Source organism: Salmo salar, chromosome ssa02 (genome assembly GCF_905237065.1).
Source record: "Salmo salar chromosome ssa02, Ssal_v3.1, whole genome shotgun sequence".
NCBI lineage: Eukaryota > Metazoa > Chordata > Actinopteri > Salmoniformes > Salmonidae > Salmo > Salmo salar.
The window spans coordinates 22,134,757-22,160,726 of NC_059443.1; the positions used below are offsets into that span (position 1 = coordinate 22,134,757).

General features: G+C 44.3%; 4 protein-coding genes across 9 annotated transcripts in view; all 4 read left to right on the plus strand.

The window, feature by feature from the left end:
- Window positions 1-400: 400 nt before the first annotated feature.
- nppcl (natriuretic peptide C-like) lies at window positions 401-3,082 on the plus strand. 2 transcript variants are annotated; one of them, XM_014152729.2, is made up of 3 exons: window positions 401-689; window positions 1,320-1,506; window positions 2,237-3,082. In XM_014152729.2, exons 2-3 carry the CDS (start codon window positions 1,408-1,410, stop codon window positions 2,531-2,533), a joined length of 396 nt encoding a protein of 131 aa, XP_014008204.2. In that variant the 5' UTR covers window positions 401-689; window positions 1,320-1,407; the 3' UTR covers window positions 2,534-3,082. The 2 variants fall into 2 exon arrangements, with proteins under 2 accessions (XP_014008204.2, XP_014008211.2); XM_014152736.2 differs by having other exon boundaries at window positions 441-801.
- Window positions 3,083-8,635: 5,553 nt separating this feature from the next.
- LOC106575942 (glyceraldehyde-3-phosphate dehydrogenase) lies at window positions 8,636-13,773 on the plus strand. Of its 2 annotated transcripts, none has more exons than XM_014152708.2 (11): window positions 8,636-8,764; window positions 9,421-9,466; window positions 10,797-10,899; window positions 11,188-11,294; window positions 11,521-11,611; window positions 11,827-11,915; window positions 12,057-12,138; window positions 12,373-12,524; window positions 12,825-12,903; window positions 13,170-13,351; window positions 13,444-13,773. In XM_014152708.2, the coding sequence occupies exons 2-11, from the start codon at window positions 9,444-9,446 to the stop codon at window positions 13,511-13,513; spliced, it is 978 nt and encodes a 325-aa protein (XP_014008183.1). In that variant the 5' UTR covers window positions 8,636-8,764; window positions 9,421-9,443; the 3' UTR covers window positions 13,514-13,773. The 2 variants fall into 2 exon arrangements, with proteins under 2 accessions (XP_014008183.1, XP_014008176.1); XM_014152701.2 differs by having other exon boundaries at window positions 8,645-8,764; window positions 11,827-11,942.
- A 2,702-nt stretch (window positions 13,774-16,475) lies between these two features.
- On the plus strand, window positions 16,476-22,704 carry LOC106575951 (melanopsin-B). Its single transcript, XM_045712848.1, is given in 10 exon segments — window positions 16,476-16,596; window positions 18,022-18,172; window positions 18,372-18,511; window positions 20,693-20,825; window positions 21,095-21,155; window positions 21,157-21,210; window positions 21,533-21,613; window positions 21,804-21,974; window positions 21,977-22,367; window positions 22,460-22,704. Coding segments are annotated over 10 exon segments (1,548 nt in total).
- A 332-nt stretch (window positions 22,705-23,036) lies between these two features.
- LOC106575756 (non-homologous end joining factor IFFO1) overlaps window positions 23,037-25,970 on the plus strand; it is a 33,675-nt gene continuing 30,741 nt past the window's right edge. The window contains exon 1 of one of the 4 annotated variants that reach the window (XM_045700406.1): window positions 23,037-24,550. In XM_045700406.1, coding sequence (XP_045556362.1) covers window positions 23,532-24,550 — 1,019 coding nt within the window. In that variant the 5' untranslated portion in view covers window positions 23,037-23,531. The remainder of the gene's footprint in view (window positions 24,551-25,970) is intronic. The other 3 variants (XR_006760238.1, XM_045700405.1, XM_045700404.1) reach the window with 3 other exon arrangements.

The window sequence follows — 25,970 nt, forward strand, 5'->3', positions numbered from 1 at the left end:
AAACACACAGGGTAGAGCGAGGCTATAAACACACAGGATGGAAAGTGAGGCTTTGCAATGACACAGCAGAGATGCTATGACACAAATACAGTGCAGGGATATACACACCTACTGATGGGGTGGTGGGGTTACCAAACCGATGGAGGACGACCTCCACTGTAGGTCCAGTTACAAAAAATTGGTCCTCCCCAGCCACTGTACCCATTGGGCGCTCTTGTCATGTTTCTGTTTGCCCTTTGACCCTGGCGGGTGTCCTCCCGTGACATCATTGTGTTCCAAGCAGGGGAGATGTGTGGCCACCGGCAACCTCTAGTCACCTTGGTGATGACAAACACTCCTACTGCCATGACATCATCCCAGTGATGAATTAGGGGAGGGGAGATGGAGGGGGCCGGAGGGAGGATGTTTGCCGGTATAAACCCACCTCATCATCCCAGCTGATACACTAACATTAAACCACTGCCAAGCGAACACAAGAGGCAAACTCATCCCTTCAATAACATCACTGAGAGAGAGGGAAGAGGAGAAAAGGAGGGGCAAAGCGTGAGATAGTGATGCTTTCAGCAGGTGCTAAACAGTGAGAGGTAGCTGATAGAGAGGGAAAGACTGCGTGAGAGAGAGATGCAGCCAGCCTGTGAGAGCACACAGTGACCCACAGCATCGGAGACAAGAGAAGAAGACAATAAAGTGTGAGTTATTTCATGCATTCTTTATTTGTTCGTTTAGCGAAAGGGTGAGAGGTTATGCACCTGTGCTTTCAGGTTGAGTAGATAAAGAGGAAGATGGAATTTGTACCAAAAAGTAGGTATTGCTGCATATTTCATTGTATACAATGAATGTTTTATTTTATTTAGTACGTTATTATCATGTAATAATTATTATTCCTGAGTAAATACTTAAATGCTTCCATGTCTATTTGATCATGAAGAACCAGGAAGTATAATGTACTGATTTGTTATAGAGGAATCAGGGGCTCATTTGTAGATCTGATTTTTTACAGACATAATGTCACAATTTCTACCTCGTCTCAGATTTTCATACAGCAGTATATTGTGTGTACAAGGCAATTTCTCCCTTGGCGAAAATGAAGTTTTTCTCATGTATTTGATTATTAACATCAGGGTATTAAAAGCCATCATAAAGCATGATCATGGATTTATCTTTATGGTCAGCAGAGTCGTGGTGGTGGTCATTGCTCTGTGTGATGTGTAGTCATAAACATTTTTCTGTATGGTTTTAGAGATGTATTATAGTTGTATCAATAGTCACTGTATTATCTATATTGGCATATTAATATTAATTCCTCTCTGTTTTTACAGAATTCTGTTGTCATTGCAGTGTCAGTGTAGTCGTGTCCAGCCAGTCTCCTGCATTACTGTTCCCGCCCTCCCTCTACTCACCGCTGCCATGCTGTACCCAGCTCTGCTCTGTGCTGCTCTGCTCCTGATCGCACCCCTGGGGCACACAGAGGGGCGCACCCTGCACCCCTCACCTGATGCCATCCAGGTAAGGAGGGTTAAGGGAGAGGGGTAGTGGGAGGAGAATAGGAAGAAGGGATATGGGTATGGAGAAGGAGGGGGGAGTGGAAAGTTAGGGAGGGAGAGAGTAGGGGGAGCTGGGGAGAGTAGGGGGAGCTGGGGAGAGTGGGATAGAGGGGAGATGGGGAGAGTGGGACAGAGGGGAGATGGGGAGAGTGGGACAGAGGGGAGATGGGGAGAGTGGGACAGAGGGGAGCTGGGGAGAGTGGGACAGAGGGGAGAGTGGGACAGAGGGGAGATGGGGAGAGTGGGACAGAGGGAGCTGGGGAGAGTGGGACAGAGGGGAGAGTGGGACAGAGGGGAGATGGGGAGAGTGGGACAGAGGGGAGATGGGGAGAGTAGGGGGGAGCTGGGGAGAGTAGGGGAGAGTGGGACAGAGGGGAGATGGGGAGAGTGGGACAGAGGGGAGATGGGGAGAGTGGGACAGAGGGGAGATGGGGAAAGTGGGACAGAGGGGAGATGGGGAGAGTGGGACAGAGGGGAGATGGGGAGAGGGGGAGAGTAGGGGGAGCTGGGGAGAGTAGGGGGAGAGTGGGACAGAGGGGAGATGGGGAAGAGGGGAGTAGAGGGTATATTTGGATTGAGGGCAGAGATGGATCATCAATATCTTTTTTACGGAGCTCTCGTGACTTTTCTGCGTAGTAATAATAACATGTTTATTGCATAATAATAACAGCATATTTGTTGTTCCTGCCTAGTTTGTTGAGCAGTTTCTGGATCGCTACAACGACCTGACCCTGGATGACCTGGAGAACCTGGTGAGCAGCCAACCAGAGGAGCCCTCCTCGGCTTTCACTTCCGGGGTCAAAGTCGCTGAGTACCCGAAATGGGCTGACATACCAGCACAGGGCGACAGCACCTGGCTCCGCCTCCTGAAGGGGACCCTGGCCAATCAGAAAAGAGCTGTGACGGACCGGTCGAGGAGGGGGTGGAACCGAGGATGCTTCGGACTCAAACTGGACAGGATCGGGTCAATGAGTGGACTGGGCTGCTAGTGGAGAGAGAGGAAGAGACTGACGTCCCTCAGGGGATATGAGGACGAACACACAGTAGGCTGCTACACAGCACACAGTCATTTACACACATGCGGTGAATACAAGGATGTTAATGTGAGTACAAAGGAGGTCTACATGTAGCGTAGCTGTAGTGTACTTGCTGTATTGCTAATGTGGTTCCATCGAGCTTAGTGACAGTTACTCTGTATGTCTCCTGGCTGTTGGAAGGGGTTAGCTGTACTTATATTGTACATCTATTCATTTGAATCTTCAAAGTATCAGAGTTATGTTTACATCAAGCTGTTATTCTATTTTAAGTCTCTGAGTGTTGTTTTGACAGTATACCTGCACTTTATTCAAAACTAGGTATTTAAAAGTTGTCTTTCTTGACTAATATTGTCCTTGTTAATCCTGCAGGAATAGTTGTGTTATGGCATGTTTAATGGAAATAAATATTTGAAAAAAGATAATAATATAATTAAAGTCAAATGTTTCTTCTCTCTGCTATTGATTTGACATACATTTGGCATGAATAAATGTACACTGAAACATGTTGTATTGAGTGTTGTGTTCTATTAAAGTCCTGACATCTTCCAGTGGCAGAATCATCCTCAATCCTCTACTCCTCCATTTGTTCATTTCATATTGACATGCGTCATCTACATATTCATGCATTTCCATTGAATTGGAAGATTCAATTTCTCACAGCAGATATTTATACCGCTGTTTCCATGGTCGTTTTGATTAAATCTGCCACAGGCAGCTGAGGGAGAGAGAGAAGGTACATGTCTTCCTCCGAGCTAAATTAAATGCCTGCATTACATGGTGGGGTTGTGTGGGAGGACCAATTAGGGCTTGGAGCTACACTAATCAAGCTACCACTGATGCTTCCAAACTGAATTTACTATGTCGTTAGTATCTCACTTATAGAAGGGAGTTAACTCTTGTCTATATGACAAGTACTTCCCAAACAGAACATCATCTTTTCTCTTTAAATACAGTTCTGGTTTGGGGAAAGAGGGCATTTCACCAGGGTCAGTTCTGGGTTGGGGAAAGAGGGCATTTCAAAAGGGTCAGTTCTGGGTTGGGGAAAGAGGGCATTTCACCAGGGTCAGTTCTGGGTTGGGGAAAGAGGGCATTTCAAAAGGGTCAGTTCTGGGTTGGGGAAAGAGGGCATTTCACCAGGGTCAGTTCTGGGTTGGGGAAAGAGGGTATTTCACCAGGGTCAATAGAGTGCATTAGAGGTTGGGAGATGGATACTGAGAGTCTCTAGAGCAGGGGTACTCAACTCTGACCCTACGAGGTCTGGAGCCTGCTCATTTTCTGTTCTACCTGGTAATTAATTGCACACACCTGGTGTCCCAGCTCTAAACAAGTCCCTGATTAGAGGGGAACAATGAAAAAATGCAGTGGAACTGACTTCGAGGTCCAGAGCTGAATTTGAGGGCTCTAGAGATTCAGTCGTGTGTTCGTCACAGAAGAGGTTAACTCAGGTTGAAAGACTGGATGCAGTCCCTAAAGTAAACCACAAGAGGTCAGTCTGAATTAGTCTGTCATGTTGCAAGGTCCAAACCGAAGTGCATTCCAGACTTCAGACTTTGTGCTGGACTCTGTTAATGGACATTATGAGACTGATGATAATTCAGCAGCATATGAACCCAGCTGTACACCTTTCTGATGCATGTTTTACCAGAGGTCAAATCTGAAGACATTTTCAGATAACTCAAGTTAGTCGGAGCATGAACAGTGCTGGCAACACCAGGGTTGTAGGATTGCTCTATTAAAGCAGTCAAAGTTTAATATTTGGTCTCATATTAATAGCACCAATGACTACATCAAGCTTGTGACTCTACAAACTTGTTGGATGCATTTGCAGTTTGTTTGGTTGAGTTTCAGATTATTTTGTGCCCAATAGAAATGAATAGTAAATAATGTATTGTGTCATTTTGGAGTCACTTTTATTGAAAATAAGAATAGAATATGTTTCTAAACACTTCTACATTACTGTGGATGCTACCATGATTATGGATAGTCCTGAATGAATTGTGAATAAGGATGAGTGAGAAAGTTACAGACGCACAATTATCTTGTTACTACTTTAATACACATAAGTGAATTTGTCCCAAGACTTTTGCTCCCCTAAAAATGGGGGGACAATGTTCCAAAAGTGTTGTAATTTCTAAACGGTTCACCCGATATGGATGAAGATACCCTCAAATTAAATCTGACAGTCTGCACTTTAACCTCATGGTCATTGTTTGATTTCAAAATCCAAACTTTTAGAGTATAGATCCAAAAGAATTTTTTTTTTCACTGTCCCAATAATTGCAGAAAGCACTGTATATTGACACATAGCCTACAGCAGTAGTCTTCTTGTACTCTCAGCCTCACAGCGTCTGGTCTAGGGTCTTCTGGGTCTAGATTTAAGCCCATGGCTCCTCTTTAGTATTCTAAACTACTTTTGGCTTCCTCTGATTTTCTCAAAAGCACTACACAAATCTGAACATAATTCACTGTTGAGTTGGTTAGTTATCAGACACAAATGAAACATTTTCTTACAGAAATCTGTAGGCCTACATGAAAACCCTCAATTAAGGGAGAAGTTGGCCTTTATATTAGCTTATCATGGACTATAGTATGACCTATGATGACTGTGTGATCATGTGGTGTGATATTAAGCAGGGTCAAATACAGTACACAATACCATCCACCAAGGAGTAGACCGGTCTGATTCTATTTATAGAACAACCTTTACTTCACTTCTCTGACCTTAAGCTGTGCAGCGGAGCAGTGCGTGTTCACATGGGGTCGTGGTAGTTCAAATATGCCCAGGTCATTGGCTCGTCACCACCCTAAATCACAACCCCTGTGACAAAAATATTAGTGCAGGGTGGCATTACTGCTATTCTGCTGTTGAACATGTTGTTCATGTGTCATGGGTCATGGGTCATGGCATGTCGCTCTGTGTTTGAGAACATGTAACGCTAGTTCTGTGTTATTTCCTTCACTGTGATATTTAGGTACAGGTTGTTATGTGTTTTGCTTGTAGAGGCGTATGGACCAAAGGCCTAAGGGTTCAGACTACTAATTGGTCATTTTATATTCCTTTCGAGAGCAGAAAGAGAAGATCACTGACGTCCCTCCCTGGTTCCAACAAGTCCTTATTGACCTAATGGGACATTTATGATTAGAAGAAATGATTGAAAACCAATTTACATTTTGCAATATAGTTAATTGGGTGTTTACATTTGTACTATTTCACACATGTACAAGTGTGTTTCATACACGTGTGAATTCGATTTTTTGGGGGGATTTTTTTGGACAACCCTCTGAGAGTGTGTTCATGGCCAGGAATCAGCCATTATTAGGGTTAAGTGCCTTGCTCAAGGCCACATCAACTGATTTTTCACCTACAGTAGTCGGTTTGAGGATTCAAACCATCAACCTTTCAAACCAGCAACCACATAGGCAGTAATGGTATCCAGCATTTTTTTATTAACCATAGATGTGTCCTTTCATTTTATAATTGTCATTGCACATGCTCATTGCTTTAAAAATGTAAAAAAAAAAGGTAATCATAAATGGACAAAAGTCATTTAATGTGTTTCAGGGAAAAAAGGATTTGACCCCAGAATTGACCCGAGGGACACCATCGTGAATAGGGACGATACTGAGCCACATATGTTCACTGAGAAATATCTGTTACATAAATATGACCTGAACCAGTCGAGGGCAACGCCGGAGATTCCCATCCACCTCTACAGCCGGTTGACAAGAACATTATGATCAATAGTATCAAACAGCGGAAGACACACTGGAATTTTTCAAATAAGTTGTTCATACTCAAATAAGCTTGAAAAGCTTTACTTTTTCAAAAAATCTTGGAGAAAAAGTTTAGAGATAAGTCTATAATTAGTCAGTGAGGAGGGGTCTATATTGGACTCTTTAAGGAGAGGTTGGACCAGATCAGTTTTAAAATAGGCTGAAAAGGAGCCAGAAGTCAGGGAGCTGCTTACAATAGGCAGAATGTAAGGGCCAACCCAACAGTAGGAGTGATCTAGCAGGGATCATGTCCAAGGGGCAGGAGGAGGTCTTCATGTGACCTACAGTATCAAGGAGGGACTCAAATAATATTTGCTCAAAGGAGAAAAAGGAAGCAGTAGACAGCCTCAGAGTAGTTGCCTCAAGTGCCTCCTGGCCAGCAACGCTGGTATGGAGTCAGCTACTGCCAATCTGGGATCTAAAATATTCTAAAGTTGTGGGAGTTCTCAGAGGTCAGGGTAGAGAAGTAGTTCGCTCTTGCATCTTTAACCCGCAACATTATCATTTCTCATCAGCTCCTTCATTATCTCATAGAATACTTGAAGTTTGCAGGCCTTCCATTTACGTTCAGCCTTTCCAAGTTCACTATTTAAAGCAGATGTGTGGTCATTTAACCATGGTGAGACGCTGGCCAGCAGTTTATTTCTGCTTTTAACTGGTGCCACGGAGTCTAAAGTAGCCTCACATACATCACTGAAGCTTCCCAGAAAATCCTCGTTGTGACGACAAATAACAGGAGTAGTAGAGGATCAGAAGGCATTGGTAGATGAACTTACTAGGAGAAGTGGAGATAATGATGTGAGAGTGAGTGGTGACAAACACATTTTTAGGAGGAGTAGGAGGAAGCATTTTAAAAACAACACTGAGATTGTCAGAGACACACATCAATAGTTTCCAAGTAATCAATATTCGGACCATAGGACAGCACCAGATCAACAGTATGGCCTTGGTTGTGTGTCGGCCCTGTGGCATGTAGCACAAAGTTAAAGGCTCCTAACGGGTTCAAAACTCCCTAGCTAGTGCATTATTTGGGCTAAACACATGAATGTTTAGATCTCCAAGAATAACCCTGTCATATTTAGACATAACCAAAGACAGAGGTCAGAGAATTCTGCAATGAACCAACTATTAGGTTTAGGTTTAGGAGGGTGGTACACTAGAATATACAAGGTGGGCTGTTTCATGTTAAAGCAAAAGATGAGGCTTTCAAATTAGGAAAAGTTGCCACATGACACAGGGCTACATATATACTAGTCCCTACCACGGCCAGACAGACTGGATTTCTGTACATAAGACAAGGCTGGAGGGGTAGCTTCATTTACAGAACTCAAATCCTTGGGTTTTCTTGTTCATAATGTTCTTTTGAGACACCAAGTGAACAAAACCAGATCCACAGACCCAGTCTTGTGTTATAACCAGACTTGCCATTCGGTTACTCTGACATAGATAGAACTCAACTCCTTAGACACAGTCACTTGAGTAGACAGACAAAACACACCCACACAAGTTATTTCTGTGAGAACTGTGTCTAAGCCTAAAGCATGAGAATGTGCAAAATGTGATGTGTTCAGATTCTATAGACTGACCTGACCAGGGCATGGCCATAGGTCCACACAGCCCTCCTCACACCCCAGGCAGGAGAAGGAGAGGAGAGAGAGAGAGGTTGAAAGTGAAGGGTCGTGGTCTTTGGACTGTAAATGTCACACTGTGGAGGAAAGTGATTTGATCCCCGTTTGCTCTCGCTGTCTGGCTCTCCCTATCTAGTGAGAAGGTCACACAGGATCAGACCCTCTATTATATCATTTGGCCATCCAAGGACTTATTATATCTGTGTAGTGTTGCGTCATCTGTTCCTATGCTTCAGAATTAAAGTTATGGGAAGGATTAAAAATATATACAAAAAAATCATTCAGTGTTAATAAAATCTATTGGTTGAACGTGGTGGCCTTCAGTGAAAAAAAGAGGGCCATATATTCAGACAGATACAGAGAGTCTGATGAACTTCCCAGAAAGCAAAAGAAATCAAAGTGAAAGCACTTAAATCAATATTTAGGCCTACACTATTCACTATCACCCACAAAATCAATGCTACTTTAAGCCAGCTTTAGTTTAAATAGCAGGCAAGGGGGTGAACACGCAAGACTCATTTGAATAATTAAGTATTTCAACGAATGTTTTCGTACTATAGCTAATGCAGCGTTATTGTTAGGCTACATAAACTGCATGTCTAATAGGCTGACTCGTCACAACTTCCTTATGACCTTGACATTCTGAAAGGGGCGGGGTTTAGAGCCCGTAGCACACAAAGGGGCGTGTCCATACAGGGTGGAAATAAATAGGTTGCCCAGCTCTGCCGGTCCCCACTCACACCCGAAAGTCGTAAGACAGGATTGAGGCATCTCACAAACGGTAAATGACCAATCAACGGCTACATTAGGATATCTAACTAAGTTAATGGCTGGGGTTAATATGGGCCTAGATAGCAAGAAGATTACGCAGATTGTCAGCTTGACAACCTTACAATTGTTTGTTTTATTCTAAGACTTGTTTCATGCGTGGCCATTTATTTAATGTCATAGTTGATGAGATGCAGCTCCAACTACTTGATGTATATAGGGGTTTTTCTCTTTAGAAAAGACTATTCAAACCTCTTGTTAAAGTGACTTCAATCTGCCGTGATTGAACTCTGAATCCCTGACGCAAAGTTTAGACTTTCAAAGTTCATAACTGTTACTTGCTTAAATAGACTATTGCACATTTACTCCAGTGTAAAACATTTTTCTGTACTTTTAAATGCATGTCTTGGTCTATTGGCCTAGTGTACTTCTTCTTTGCATAAACTTACTATGAGTTGCAGACATTTGATGTGTAGATATCTATTCAAGGGAACCTATGGCATACTCTTATCTCTCTAATGCTATGTTCTCTATGCCTCTGCTTACCTTAACGCTATAACTCGGTTGCAAAGTTCTATGCCATAAAGTATGGAAATCCCCCAGAAATCATAATGGATGGTCAATATTTGTTTTAATAGCTAATGTCTCTCCTTCTCTCTCCCCCCACAGAGGACTAGACCAACTCAGGCAAAATGGTGAAAGTAGGTGTCAATGGGTAAGATACATTTTCATTTAACGCCTTAACTAACACCACACACACAATCTAACAATGTATCACCACCACACACAGGGTTAGAATCTCCTACTCTGGCTTGACCCAGTGCAGAGTTTACGCTTTAAAACCAGATATCTATTTGAAATGGCAATCTTGCTAATATAAATTAATAAAAACAAAAATATAGTAATCAATACAATCAAGTTTTCAGTACATCATTCCTTACTAATGGATGTACCCTGGTAACCTCACACAGGGAGTACTGATGCCCCTTTTGGAAGGACCCGCCCTCTGTTTGCGAGAAACACAAGTTTCATATGATGCGCAACTCATCCCCGGTGATGTGTAGTATTCAGACGAGCCCTGAGAGGAGCTTGGCTTACATGACCCTCCTCTCTGTACCCTCTCTTGCGCCAGTCTTTTTTTTTAGCCAGGCACCCTTTGGAGAAAAGGTCAGGGGTACAGTAGTGTCTTGTTGACATTCTGAACCATCAGAATATTCAATGGCTATACATTTAATAGCTGTCTTACTCTAAACTAGCTCAGCAACTAAAGAGCAGGAAGAGACTTGTGTTTTGCAGATGGCACACTCTGGTTAGCAGAACAAACACAAACCCAGGGATGGCCACTTTGGTGGTCTCTTGTTCTCTGATGTTTTCACTAGTAGACAAGTGGTCACCTTGTGCTTAGTTGAATAGGACAGTTTTATTGTCCAGTCTACAGTTGAAAATGTCTTTGGGGATCTGCATTTCCCCCTCCTATCCTCCTCTCTCCACCTCTTGGAGGACAGTGTATAAGAGCCTGTCTGTCGGACCTTCATTGTCTAGTTAAAAAGTAACTCTACTAATCAAACAGGCCTCTCACTTCATGGTGGAGGATTACCACATGAGGGGCAGACAGACTTTACACCCCAGAGAGTAAAGCCTCAGTCCTGTTTACTCTGCTGGCTATGGTACACAACCCCCTGAACCCTGTCCTCTTTCTATGGAAATACAGTATTTTGAGGTCGCCACATGTTCATTTGAGATTTCTCTGAAAGCTTGTTATATCCAGTCTTTAGTCTTTTGCTTGAGGTGCTACACAACAGTCAGATGTTGTGGAACAGAAATGTCAGTTCAGTTGTAGCTGTGACCTTTCTATCTGTGACCTTTGAAACATGGCTCCCTACTGAGTAAGGCACCAGCTGTTACAGAGAGAGACAGATGGGGGACTACCACAACTTCATTTGTTTTTCAATAGCGAGAGGTTTATGAAATTCCATAGTATTGTTGAGGACTGGGTGTGACTTGTCACATCAATGATTAATGGAATGAATCGTCTTGTCCCCCAGATTCGGCCGTATCGGGCGTCTGGTGACCCGTGCTGCATTCCACTCCAAGAAGGGAGTTGAGATTGTTGCCATCAACGACCCTTTCATCGACCTGGACTACATGGTGGGTAGCCTAAAGCTTACAATGGACCAGGGACTTCTAGCCCACTGAATCAGTAGAAAGACGTATTGATCCCTTATATATATATGTTAGTTTTAAGACAGTGAAATATTTAGCTTATGTATACATTAGTTCTTCAGCCTAATTTATTAAGTGGTTTCAATAACTTTAAGACCTTTGAATGTTGCTGTCACCCTGACGCCCTCAATGACCAAACCAAGGCCCTGTCATAACTTAGGATCTATTAACAATAGGCCAAGAGACTCACCTCCTCTCCTTCTCCCTCTTCAGGTCTACATGTTCAAGTATGACTCCACCCACGGACGTTTCCATGGTGAGGTCAAGGCTGAGGGTGGCAAGCTGGTCATCGATGGACACAAAATCACTGTGTTCCATGAGTGAGTTCATTAATTTAATAACACATAATTCAAAACATTTTCCACATCTGAAGAAATTCATACAAATCAGGTCAGCATCTGTAGAATATGCAGGAGAGACCTGAAGTCCCTTGTGGCCTTCTGGAATGGCGCCTCCTTGTGGAATCTATAACAATATAAATGTTAGTCTATGGTGCTCTGCTTCCTCATAACATAACCCCGAACCTCTTCTCTCTCTCGTTCTCAGGAGAGACCCAGCTAACATCAAGTGGGGAGATGCTGGTGCCACCTATGTAGTTGAGTCAACAGGTGTCTTCACCACCATTGAGAAGGCCTCTGTAAGTATCCCCATCAGTAGACACAGCATCCAGAACTGTATGATATAGGAATATCATTAGAACAGAAATAACTCCTTTATAACATCACTTTACCCATCAGGCTTAACCTGTATGTGTTGCATTATGTTGAATACATACAATAACTAGGCCACGATATTTAACCAGGCTACAAAAAATGTAATAACGGACTCCTCTAACATCTCTCCCCCCTCCAGACCCATCTGAAGGGTGGTGCCAAGAGGGTTGTCATCTCCGCTCCCAGCGCTGATGCACCCATGTTCGTCATGGGCGTCAACCACGAGAAGTACGATAACTCCCTCAAGGTTGTCAGGTGAGACCCTCTTCCCTCCGACTGAACACACACTCCCTCCACTTAACAGGTACTACCTGCAGCGCCTGGCTATTCTGAGGTTCAGACTCTAATTTAGCACGTCTCTCTCCACAGCAATGCTTCATGCACAACCAACTGCCTGGCTCCCCTGGCCAAGGTCATCCACGATAACTACCACATCATTGAGGGTCTGATGGTACGGATTAAAATGCAACACCTGGGATTAATCACCTAGAGGGCATAATCTGACATAACGACAGATTTCACACCGACACAAAACACTAACAGTACAGAACAAGGGATGGACTGTTTTTAAGATCACCGACACACCATCTGTTTTTCTTATCCAGCCGTCCCCCACTACCACCACTTCTGTACCTCCTTAATGTGGATCTCTCATCTCCCTTCCCTTAACATCTCTCTCTCTCAGAGCACTGTTCACGCCGTCACCGCCACCCAGAAGACTGTTGATGGTCCTTCTGGAAAGCTGTGGAGGGATGGACGTGGCGCCAGCCAGAACATCATCCCTGCCTCCACCGGAGCAGCCAAGGCTGTCGGCAAGGTCATCCCCGAGCTGAACGGGTCAGTACCACAACCACTAAATAACTAATAACAACCAGTAAAACAATACAATTATAATACTAGTATCACAAGTTCACAACCTCTAACTAGACACCAGTAAAACACTAGCATAATAACTAACCAGTTACACATTTATAACACTAGTAGTCAGCCATTACTACAGTTTTCAGTCAACAGTAAAGTGTATAGCAATGAAAGACATTTGTCTAAGAACCAGTCATTATGTCTGTATATCAAACTGTAGAGGAGTAAGTTGAACTTTGACCTTACGCTGCTGTCACCCCCTCTTCTTCCTCACAGCAAGATCACTGGCATGGCCTTCCGTGTCCCCACCCCCAACGTCTCAGTGGTGGACCTGACCGTCCGTCTGGAGAAGCCTGTGAGTAGCCCCTCCCCTGCCTTACCAAACTGCCAATACACATCATGTCTGAGTGTCTCTATGGTGTACCTTACCTGCTGATACAAGCAACAAGATAACTGTCCTAGGACCAGTTGTTAGACACAGTGACCACCTAGTTAAATAAAGATTTCAGTAAAGCCCATTGTTGAGAAAACAATACATGAATTGATACATGATTAGTTAGCATTGTAAATTTAGCAACAATGGAACAATTTGACAACCCACGTCGTTTCCTTGAACCACAGGCCAGCTACGACGCCATCAAGAAGGTTGTCAAGGCTGCCGCCGATGGACCCATGAAGGGAATTCTTGGATACACGGAGCAACAGGTTGTCTCTTCAGACTTCAACGGCGACACCCACTCCTCCATCTTTGATGCCGGCGCTGGCATTGCTCTGAACGACCACTTCGTCAAGCTGGTTACATGGTACGCATTCATCCTCTGCAAATACACACACGTATCCACACAGACACATTCTTGGTGATGAAGAAACCTGACCGTGTCTCTTCTCTCCCCAGGTATGACAACGAGTTCGGCTACAGCAACCGCGTCATTGACCTGATGGCTCACATGGCCACCAAGGAGTAACGCAACCAACCAACCAAACGCTACCGCACTACGTCACGTGACCACATATTTCCCATTCGATTGGACTATCGCCCTTAACTTGCCTGAGAAAGTTACCCGCATAAAAAAATAACAATCACAACTATATAATTTATTTTTGTATTGTAAAGACCCTGTTCTGATCTTGTGAAAGGTGAGATGGGATCTGGGTGTGATGACATTTTCTCTGTTTGTTGAACCTGCTTCATTCAGAAGCGGAATAAAAGTCCTCTGTGAGTAAATATGGCTTCCTCTGTTTTAATTTAGTGTTGATAATGGGGAAGGACAAACCCATAAATAATTCCTTTGTTATTTCTATCATGCTAAGAAACCTGAATTAATCGCTCACTCATACACAATGGGAAACGCTATACAACACAATTATTCCTGACCCTGGATGCATAGGAGTATTTTAGGTACAGTATCAATACAATGAGGTTGATCTGTAAACTACAATATCTCTATCTGAATGCTCTTACACTCTGGTGCTTGCATTTATCTGATCCGTTTACTCTTGTAAGAATCTATGCATTTGACAGATCGTAACTATGATTTCAAACACAACCCGGACACTTTTATGACCTTGTCACTTCCTCTGCCAGTTCTCTCTTCTCAAATCAAAGTTTATTGGTTGTGTACACAGATTTGCAGTTGCAGCGAAAAGGCTTGTTTCGAGCTTCAAGAGTGTTGTAATACAAAACAATACACACAGAATCCAAAAAATAAAAATACATTTTGCCCAATCACACTTTCCAACCCTCGGCTTTAAATTATCTTATTTAACTAGGCAAGTCAGTTAAGAACAAACTCTTATTTAGCAATGACAGCCTACACCAGCCAAACCCAGACAACACTGGACCAATTGTGTGCCACCCTATGGGACTCCCAATCACGGCCAGTTGTGCTACAGCCTGGATTTGAACCAGGGCATCTGTAGTAACACCTCAAGCACTAAGATGCAGTGCCTTAGACCGCTGAGCCACTTTCTTCCCCCCCCTTCCTGAGTTGAATCACTTTCTCTCTATACCCCATAAAATATTCCCAATCGATGGTATCCAACTCTACTGGGCTTTACCTTTCTGACTCGCTCAGAGACCAACAACCTCTAGACTAGGGATTTCACAGCATGGTGGTCCTATGGGGGCTGCAGGAGGTGTAATGAACAGAGTGATTATTGTAGACTTGACAGTATGTGTGTATCAGGGGCTTTAGGTGGACTTGTGGTGCCTATAGAGAATGTAGGGAGGTTTTCACGCTTTCACTGGACTTCACTATAGTTGACTTAGTGCTTAGAAAATACTGGGTTTCCATCATACTAATTGATAATCCTAAGTATAAGTCATTAGATCAAACATTCAACTCACTGAGTTTTTCAAATTGACTACTTAAGTATAAGTAACGAATTTGTGTCTGTTAGCTGTAATGAGTGAAAATGATCCAGTTTTTCTGTCACATTAGGTTTTCTACTTTAGTGACAGTAACACACAGCAGGACTTCCAGGAGAGAAGAGAACATGTTGATGGCTGAACACCTACTGCCACACTCCAAGGCATCCTCTGGTCGTAAAGATGAGCCTCTAAACATACACAGTTTACTATAACCTTTCAAGTCAGACTTGTGTGTGCGTTAGGTGTATGTGTGCGCTCCCTCAGGGTCAGGTCAAGTCGGACTTGTGTGTGCAGGTTGAATTTAAGCCCCATAAGAGCAGGATTGAAGATCGGGTTAATGTAGTTCAGTTTGCAGCCAGTAGGCTATGTTATGTCAACATCCCAGTGTCTAATATCTCTCTCACGTCATGCTCTGACAAGGCAGTCAGTTAGAGAAGGATTATTCTCCTGTAGTCAGATCATCATCATCCATAATCTTATTGAAGAGAAGATGTGTGTCTCCTGGGTGTTGTTGCTCTCATTGTTAGACACACACACAAACACACACATCCAAATTATGAGTCAGTTACGTGTGCTCTTGTTACTATATCACAAGTGGTGATATTTCATCTACGGTATTCAATTTAAACAATGGAGAGAGAGAGAGAAAGAGGGCGAGAGCATGGAAGAGAGAAAGAGATTGATGAGAGTGAGAGAGGGAGAGAGAGGTCAAAAAGGCTCAGATCCTTCCATTTATTTTCCCTCTGTGTGCCATTTCGGACCACGCACTCACTGATAATTTCTCTGCCAGATTGTCGACAGCAAGTTGATTTATTCTTCTCAGAAATAGAGCACAAAAATTGACAGAGGCTTAAGATTTAAAAAAGAGCTTAAATCACATCACAGACAGACTGAACAAAAGGGTGAGATAGGAAGTAAAAAAGAGAGGTAGAGAGGGGCAGGTTGACAGACGAAGAGGAAGGTGAGTAAGGATGCCCCTCTTGGTGTGTGTGTGTCACCTGTTTGAATTCTCATTAGTGTGTGTGTGTGTGTGTGTGTGTGTGTGTGTGATCTCATTTCAGCTTTAAACTAAACAGTGAGTTTAATTCTGTGATAATAGTTGTGTGTGTTTCAATTGCCTGTCTCTCTTTTTCTATTCCTGCTTTTCCAATTCTCCACTTTTCCCCTGATTGTGCACTTCTTACTTTTACACATTTCTGGCTGTAATATACTGGCTCACCCCCTGTCTCCCCTCTCCTCTCTGCTCTCCTCTACCCTTTCCCCTCTCCCCTATTTTTTTGCTCTCTCCATCAATATATATCTACCCGACCATTGCTGTCTCTCTCTCTGTCTATATACGCGTTAGCTAATAAATACTAGAGGGAATTTAACATCTCTAACTCTCACTCTGTTTTTCTGTGCATGTCTAGGGGGTTAAAACCTCTTACCTTCCACTTTCTAGCACGTTCTCTGTCTCAGTACGTTACTCTCCTCCTCTCTCTTGACCTCTTCTGTCTACTGGGCTTTACAGTAAAATCTCTCTCTCTCTCTCTCTGTCTTATTTTTTCCACCAGTTGATGTCTCTGGGAGTGAATGGCTCATGGAGGGGCTCTGTCCCATCCTCCATCCCTACTGCCTTCCTTTCTCACCTCTCCCCCAGCACTGACTTGGGAGTCGCCATCTTCCTCATCCTCACAGGTGAGTCAAATCTACCATCTGCCTATAATACATTCACCCCATCCACTATACCCCTATACCCTCTAACCGCAGATAGAGATTTGAAAGGATTGGATTTTACACTATGTGTGTACTACAAGCAATATGGTGAAAAATCCTCAAAGCCTAGAGGGCAAGTTTGAGATATGACCATATTACATCTAATCATTTCAGATCTATACAAGTGTCTAGAGACTTGGGCATAGAGGCTCAGGGTTGTTGGTTGATTTGAAATTAGGCATCTCTCCTCATCACAGATTCAGTGTTGGTTTTAGTTAACATCAGAGTTTGGTTGGTATTCCTCCTGAGTAACTCACTGGTGAAATAACATAATCTGTACAGTGTAGAAGTATTAGGCTTGGCTTAAGGTATATTTATGGGGGTGAAATTCTTTTCAGATAAATCAAGATGTATGAACAAAATCTAATTTGATCCCAGAGGACTGAAAGGTTTTCGATATATCAGCTGGGCAACAGCTTTTCACATCTTAATCATCAGAATCCAGAGCCCACACAGATGGCTGAAAGGGTTTACTTTGTTTCAACACAGATCTGTCATCCATCAGATCAACCTTTCTGATCAAGTCAGTCAGTGATCTAACTCTCTATGACTGTTTACATTATGGAGCTGTGTAGACAGACTGAATACAAAGTGTATTAGCATAGCAACCCCAGGGTCACACCAGAGAAGAGAGGATACACAGAGAGAGCACAGAGGAGAGATGAAAGGATAGAGGATACATGGAGAGGAAATGAGAGGAAAGGTGAGAGGAAAGGAGAGAGGAAAGAAGAGAGGAGAGGATACACATGAGGAATCACAGCATGGAACATTCCATACCTGTTGCTCCCAATAATTACCTACACAACAAATCAAATGAGGCTATGAACAGCACCCTGCACCCCCCTGGCCAGCCAGCCAGCAAGCAACCATGTCGATTCAGCTAGAGCATTTATTCACTTTGGATTGGTTCCCCGATGCTTCCAAAGCCGGATAGTGGGTTGAGGGGGTCAGGAAGGTAGCAGCGATTGAAATATTAAATGACTAACGGTGTACTGACCCTTGTTATACCCCAAAGCGGACAGTGAGCTGGTCCACATGCCAATAATGCTGAAACAATATTTTCAGTCTGTGTTTAACGACTACCCACTGTGATAATACTGCTGTAAAATAAGAGAGTATATCATATAGCAAACTAAAGCTATCTCTCTCTCCCTCCTCCTCTCCCCTGTTTCTGCCACATCACATCTCTCTCTCTTTATCACTCTGTTGTCTCTTCTTTCTCTGCTTCCTCTCTTCCTCTTCATCATCAACTCTGTCTCTATACTTCTATCTTTCTCTCTATCCCTGTCGCTTCAAACCTCTTATCTCCCCGCTCCTCTCTTCCTTCTCTCCTCCCTTCTTCTCCAGGTGTAGTGTCAGTGGTTGGGAATGGCATAGTGCTGTTGGTTTTCTGTAGAAAGAAGAAGAAACTCAGACCACCAGAACTCATGACCGTCAACCTGGCCATCTGTGATTTTGGATACAGCCTCTTGGGGGCGCCATGCCTCATCATTTCCAGGTGAGCGATTCCTGTCGACCAATCTTCAATCCCCCATACTGATAGTATGAATATCAAACTAGACAGAATGATATGGTACAGGTGTCTTTTATCCAAAACAATTGACAGTTAACACTCACATCCCATGAATCAGACAAAGTGCTTAGTGTTCCAACGACCAATGATCATTATCAGGTCATTAACTCCTCTGGTCCACCAGTGTGTCCCATGGCTGGGTGTTTGGGGAAGCAGGGTGCCTGTGGTACGGGTTGCAGGGCTTTGTTTTTGGGATTGGCTCCCTCATCACCACCTGTCTCATCTCTCTGGACCGCTGCCTCAAGATCTGCAGCTTCAGATACGGTCAGTGGGATTCCCTTCACTTCTTTTTACATATTTTATTTTTCCTATCTTTTGAGTCATGTGTGTAAGTGCATACTTATTCTATCCTATTCTTCTTCTTTCTTCTTTCTTTTTGACATACTTTCCCTTGGGAAGACAATGATGAAGTGTTGTTGAATCCCAAAAACATTTAACTTACCTAGGCTACATTAATCCTTCATCCATATTTGATATTTTTCCAAACATTTCATAACATGAAATACATGTCTAATACTCAATTGAGAGAACAAAAGGGGTGACACAAAAGGATGTTGTTGACCCCTGACCCCTTTTAGTGGCCTCATTGAGTTCCTGTTTTCCCAGAGGCTTTAGTCAGTGGGTCAGAGCATAAACAAGGACCTAGCTTTGAATATGCCCTTTATACTGAGCACGTCAGATGATTGGTTTTAAACAGAATATAGAACAGAACCTCTGCATTCAAGGATCTAATCTAAACATACACTACATATACAAAAGTATGTGAACACCCCTTCAAATTAGTGGATTCGGCTATTTTAGCCCCACCTGTTGCTGACAGGTATATAAAATCATACACACAGGCATGCAATCTCCATAGACAAACATTGGCAGTAGAATGGCCCGTACTGATGAGCTCAGTGACTTCATTGGATGCACCGTCATCGGATGCCACCTTTCCAACAAGTCAGTTCATCAAATGTCTGCCCTGCTAGAGCTGACCAGGTCAACTGTAAGTGCAGTTATTGTGAAGTGGAAACGTCTAGGAGCAACAACAGCTCAGCCACGAAGTGGTAGGCCGAAGCCGCACAAGCTCACAGAACGGGATCGCCAAGTGCTGAAGCGTGTAGCGCTTGTCCGTCTGTCCTCAGTTGCAACACTCACTATCGAGTTCCAAACTGCCTCTGGAGGCAAAGTCAGAGCAATGACTGTTTGTCTGGAGCTTCATGAAATGGGTTTCCATGGCCAAGTGTTGGCTGGAGTGGTGTAAAGCTTGCCGCTATTGGACTCTGGAGCAGTGTAAACGCGTTCTCTGGAGTCATGAATCACGCTTCACCATCTGGCAGTCCAACGGACGAATCTGGGTTTGGTGGATGCCAGGAGAACGCTACCTGCCCGAATGCATAGTGCCAACTGTAAAGTTTGGTGGAGGAATAATGGTCTGGGGCTGTTTTTCATGGTTTGGGCTAGGCCCTTTAGTTCCACTGAAGAGAAATCTTAATGCTACAGCATACAATGATATTCTTGACGATTCTGTGCTTCCAAATTCCTGTTTCAGCATGACAATGACACCATGCACAAAGCAAGGTCCATACAGAAATGATTTGTCGAAATCGGTGTGGAAGAACATGACTGGCCTGCACCGAGCCCTGACCTAAACCCCATGGAACACCATTGGAATGAATTGGAACGCCGACTGCGAGCCAGGCCTAATCGCCCAACATCAGTTCTTGTCCACATACCTTTGCTCATGTAGTGTAGTTTATAATCTGTTTGTCTGTATGTCCGACTCTTTCTTCAAGCCCACGTTGTAGAGATAATTGGGGTCACTATTGTAAGAGCAGCTTTTGATATTTTGGATTGGTCCAGAGTCCAGCTTGATCTTGTTGCTCTGTTGACCTGGAGATTACTTTTTGGTTACGTAGACACTTCCAATTACCTGATTGTTTAGGTAACACCGGGACAACCACAGAAGAATTCTAGGGGAGAGGTAGCAATGATGTTATTGTATTGCTGTTTAGGGGTAGTCATGCAGGTAACTATAGGAAGGGGAAGGGTAGTTGTCAGGCAGGGTTAATGTCTGGGCTACCAACATGCAGCACTACATAAAGAAATAGAAAAACGTAAATATCACACACAACCATTTAGACTACTAGCATCCATTTTCAGGGCTCACTTGTAACAGATACCTTGGTCTCAATGAGACTCCCTGCTAAAATAAAGAAAAATACATGTATTCATTACACGCTTCATACACCTGAAGCCTTTGGAACAATCCTATTTCTTATTTACTAATTAATGGTCAATCAAACAAAGTGCTTCACTTTATTCATACCTTTCCTATGTGTCTGTTTATAATATAGTACATGCTGGACAATCAGGTGTCTCTCAACAAATAGATCTTAGCCAATGAGAATAAATAATGGTGAAATAAAAGAATAACATTCCTCCATCTCTCTCTACCAGGTCAGTGGATAGAGAGACGTCACATGTCCATGTCCATAGGACTGGTGTGGTTCTACTCTCTGTTCTGGGCCTCCCTGCCTGTCTTCGGCAGCTACGGACCAGAACCCTTTGGAACCAGCTGCACCATCAACTGGTACTCCTGACTCTCTCTTATTAGACTCTGTTTTGATGTGTGTGTGCATGCGCGCGGTGTGTGTGTGTGTGTGTGTGTGTGTGTGTGTGTGTGTGTGTGTGTGTGTGTGTGTGTGTGTGTGTGTGTGTGTGTGTGTGTGTGTGTGTGTGTGTGTGTGTGTGTGTCTGCTGTTATAAAGGCATTCATCTCATCCAGCAGCAGCAATTGAGCCTGGGTACGAGGTTATAAAAGTATTCTCTCTAAATATACATCTTCCTCTTTTCTTTGAGGTGGGGGATGAGGTCATCTTTGATCGACAGGGTCTACATCTTGCTGATCCTGATCATGTGTTTTTTTTCTCCCCACACTGACCATCGTCGCCTCCTATGTGACCATTCTACTGACGGTGAGAGAAACTGCACCTAGCTGGCACAAAATGGCTGATTCAGTAGGGGAGAGTCCAGGGAACTCAACTCAGACTCTGCAAAAAACAGCATGCCATGTAACTCAACGATTAATGGAATCAATTGTCCTGGCATATTCTGAGTGGAGCACACTATAACGTATGGAATGCATGCTGAGTACAGTCCAGCAAGCATGATCTATTACCGTGATGGTGGACTCAATAGCTGTAGCCTACTGGTGGTCTAGCTAGCGTGGCCCTTGTGCATTTGTTTGTGGTCAGTGACGGTTGAAGTTTGTGTTTACTGACATGTCTCTCTGTGTAGGTTTACCGTTCTAGTCGCGTTCTGGCATCTATTCCCTCCTCAACTTTCACTCACACCAGCAAAGACCTGAGACTCACAAAGGTATGTGGAAAACAGACTGTTAGAAGAAGCTTAGTTACTGGCTTGAAATGAAAGATGTCGTAACATCTGCTTTATTCCAGGCAGAGGAAATACCAGAGAATAACTTTTGTAATAACATTGTAACAAGTGTGTAAGTACAGACAACACAGTATATCTTTCTGCTGTTTCATCTATTGTCTGTCTGTCCCAGATAGCAGCTGTGGTGTGCTCCACCTTCCTCTTATCCTGGACTCCCTATGCCATCGTCTCCCTCTACTCCGCCTTGGCCCCCAAGGAGGAGCATGGGGCCGGGGAGGCCATGCAGGGAGGAGGCCCCTCCATGGGGACTGGAGGATCCACCGGGATGGCCTCAGCCTTCCCAAACATCCCCAACATTATGGTCTCCTCAATTGGACCTCCACGGAAAACTACGGAAGTGTCTACTACGACCCTGGAGAATCCTTGCGGGACGTGACCAACCCAGATCCCTACTCCTATTCTGGCTTAGGCCACAGTCTGTCTGCTGCTTCCACACGCAGTTCAGCCCCAGGCCAGGAGGGGGAGTCGGAGACAGGGAGCAACTGGCCAGTGTCCTGCCTGCCACCTATGTTGTCTCTGATACCAGCAATGTTTGCCAAGTCTCACTGCATGATTAACCCCTTCATCTACCAGATCATGAACAAGGATTTCAGAGAGGACGTGTACGACATACTGTTTGGGAGACAGAACGGGGAGAGGAGGAGAATGCGGGGAAGAGGAGGGAGCTACTCTGACAGTAAGGTGTCTTTATAGCTACAGGTGTGGACTGGACAGGTGCAGAATGACCGATAACTCTCTCTCTCTCTCTCTCTCTCTTTCTCTCCTCAGCCCCCAAAGGCAGCCTCTCCTACTGCCACAGCTGGCGAGGGAGGAGCAAGCCCAAGGCCGTGCCCATGGTGGAGTTGGGGAAGAAAGAGAGGGCTGGTGACACCATTTCAGAGGGGTGGGACGCCCTGGGCGTGGCCTCGCTGGACACACAGGTCAACATGGACGGGCAGAGTCTGAGCGAGGCAGGGAGAGAGACAGAGAGAGAGCTGGGGGGTTCCACCTCTAGTAGTCTGCTGACCGAGTGATAGAGGGAGAGATGGATAAGAGAGATGTTGAGAGGATGGAGATGTTTAGGAGCAGAGACATCTTTAAAAACAGAGTCTTTGTCAACACTGTCCTAATAGGCCTGTGTGGACTATGGTTCAAATTATAGTTTCACACAATAGAATAGTGTGTACAATTGTATGTATGTATTTTGTAACAAAATAAAATCGAGCCAAGTGGGAAAATAACAATAAAATGACATTCACAATTGGAAATGTTCCTGATAAAACCTCCCCAAGTTGTGAACTGAGAGTTTAAGAGGTCTTATGGAACTGTTCATTGCCTAATGGACACAAAGGTTAAAAGAAAACCAGCTACCTGTGTATTTACGGTAGTTTCCCTGCTCTCCAAATCCCGCAGCACTTGTTGTGTCTTCTTGTGGTCACTTTGGAGCCAGATAAGCTTTGACGAACGACACTGGATTTATTTTTAATACATTAGTGATTTGCAGCATTTAACAGTACTTTCTCTCATATAGGCTGTATACCAAAACATTACTTTTCTGAAATACATTTGAGTGTTGTCGCCTGCGCATAGCCGTCGGACCGGCCTATTCGGCATTGTTTTTGGGGCGACCGTTATCCAGCAAAAGAGCGAGACAGAGGCAGAGAGAAGGGCACTTATTCCACGAGCCTCTTTAGCCCGAACGGAGATAAATCGAGGATAACATTCGTAATTACAACCATTTACGCAACCAGATAACGGTGGACAGTTACGGATACGTCTGGTATCCAACAACAAGTCAACCTTCAGCCTGTCATTATTTTATTTTGGTGATCTTATATCGAGAAAATTACCGTCCGTGTTCATGCCAGATCTGCAGCGCTTTAGTTTTCCATACCATAGCATGAATCCTTTGTTAGGGGCGAACTCGCTTCTCCAACATCAACAGCAGCAGAACCAAGGAGGACAGAGTCATCCGGATTCCCCCTCAGGCCTTCTGCCCGAATCCGTCTTCGGCTCGCTCGACCCGACGTCTTTCTTCCTGGGCGACCATCCCGGACCGGGCACGGAGACTCAGCCAGGGTTCGATTTCTCCACACCCTCACAAGCTTACCTGCATCTGAACCATAATAACCACTCTTATCACCGATCTGTGCCCCAACCTCCTGCAGCGATGGCCCTGAGGAACGACCTGGGCTCCAATATCAGTGTCCTAAAGACTCTGAATTTACGCTTCCGATGCTTTCTGGCCAAAGTGCATGAACTTGAGCGAAGGAATAAGATTTTAGAGAAACAACTACAACAGGCGTTGGATGCGAAGAACAGCTGTGATGGGGGTTGTTCTGAAATCGCTAGACGGGCCCATACCCAAGAAACAGGTGTACAGACTGGGTTTGTGGGAACTATCCCGCTCAGGCCCGGGTCACTCCCGTTCCAAAACACCAACAACTCCGCGAGACGACCCACTACCCTCTTCACACCTGCCCTCAACACTGTCCTCACGCTTGAGTCCAACAACAAAGCTGGAACAAACCCCACCGAACCGAATCAGAATCCGACCATCACGGTAAGCCTATCAACCCCGACAATTGACTCTCCAGCCGGGTCCAATTCAATCACCAACGGGAAAACGGTTTCCAGTACTGGCACTGGAACCCCCACCAACCCGCCTCCCCGGTTCCTTCCCGGTACTATCTGGTCCTACAACCATACCCGCAAGCTCGGTTCTGGCGTGGAGACGCGCGTCACCAGCCCCGGTGTGTCCTGGGTCCAGCCGGACGGGGTCGGGGTCGGGGTCCAGATTGATACCATTACCCCGGAAATCAGAGCCCTGTACAACGTCCTGGCCAAAGTCAAGAGGGAGAGAGACGAGTACAAACGCAGGTAAATTGGATCAACGTTGGTTGATTTATTCACCAACGTAAGGCCTAATTAACGTGTGTGTCTGAAGGGTGTAAAGGCGCACGGGGACCTAGAGTTGTGATTAAATGTCTCTTGGCAAAAGTCAGTTGATGTAACTTAGTGAAACTATAATAGGCGTACATGTATTATTTTGCTCATGCTACTTGGGTGAAGTGGAAGGCCCTACTGCAACAGATGGCCTTTCAGAGCAGCTGTGTCCTGCCTGTGTTCTGTCTATTTCTGCCACAGCCCACACCATTCTAATTTCTAGAGAGGCAAAGGGCCTTCAGTCAAAGGGCAGCTGGGTGAAATACCAAACATTATCAGACCATAACTGACTCAGAATGAAGTCATGTAATTGAAATCCAACACAGGAAGCCTCTGTTTCAACAATCACACCAATGCTTTTCAAGTTCAAAGATTTTGAACTCTTGAGTTTGCCACTAGCTTGTGGACACCAGACCTAGGTCGAATATATTGGAGGTATGCTTGCTGTTTGTACTTTTGGGATTACTGTGTTGATTTTGTACTTTTGGGATTATTCCATTGGAACCAGGCAAACTATATAAATCAAGCACAGCTCAAGTACTTGAAGATTTGACTTATGGTTTGGCTTGGGGAAGGAATATCTGCTTAGTGCCCCTTTAGAAAAACAGGGGCATGGGCCAAACACAGTCCCAGGAATCTGATACAGATACCATAGTGCACCTCTGCACGTTTGAAATGGCTGCAGTTTGTATTCTGTGACAGAACTAGAACCCGGACCGCTGATTTGTGGCACTAGTAACAGCAGGGCTGAGGCTTCGATTCACGCTGCACAGGTCACATAGACATGGTCTATGCTGAAGGTATGACCATAAGTTGATTTGGATAAACATATCTCAGCGAAAATGCCATACCCAATGAATATAAGGTGATAGACAAGCATGTATGTCCCATTAGGAAGGCTGGGTAGGGTCAGGGATTGGTTTGTGATCGGGAGGACCTGGGACAAGTGTGTTTGTGGCTGTTTTGTTTATTGTGATTTCATGAGGCATGTGACCTTACTGCCACCTCCAAGTGAGTCAAGTCCAGGCTTGTCTCACCTTCAGACATCCATATATCTGATAGCATCCGTACTGCACAGTCATTGATGTGATTTAGGCCTCCAGTGTAGTGAAATAATGTTCTCTCTGTCATGAGTCTGTTGTTGTAGTAATGCAGTTAAATCTACCTGCAGGCAAAATGTAGAGAGAGGGAAACCCACAGGAGTATTCATTCACTTCAAGGAGGTAGTTTCAGTATAAGATACTGTCAGGGATTTCTTCGTCGGAGGACGATATAGCGAAATCATCGTCGGAAAAAGATGACCAAAATGCAGCAGGGTTGTGATAGTTCATTTTTGAACATTTAATCAACTCAA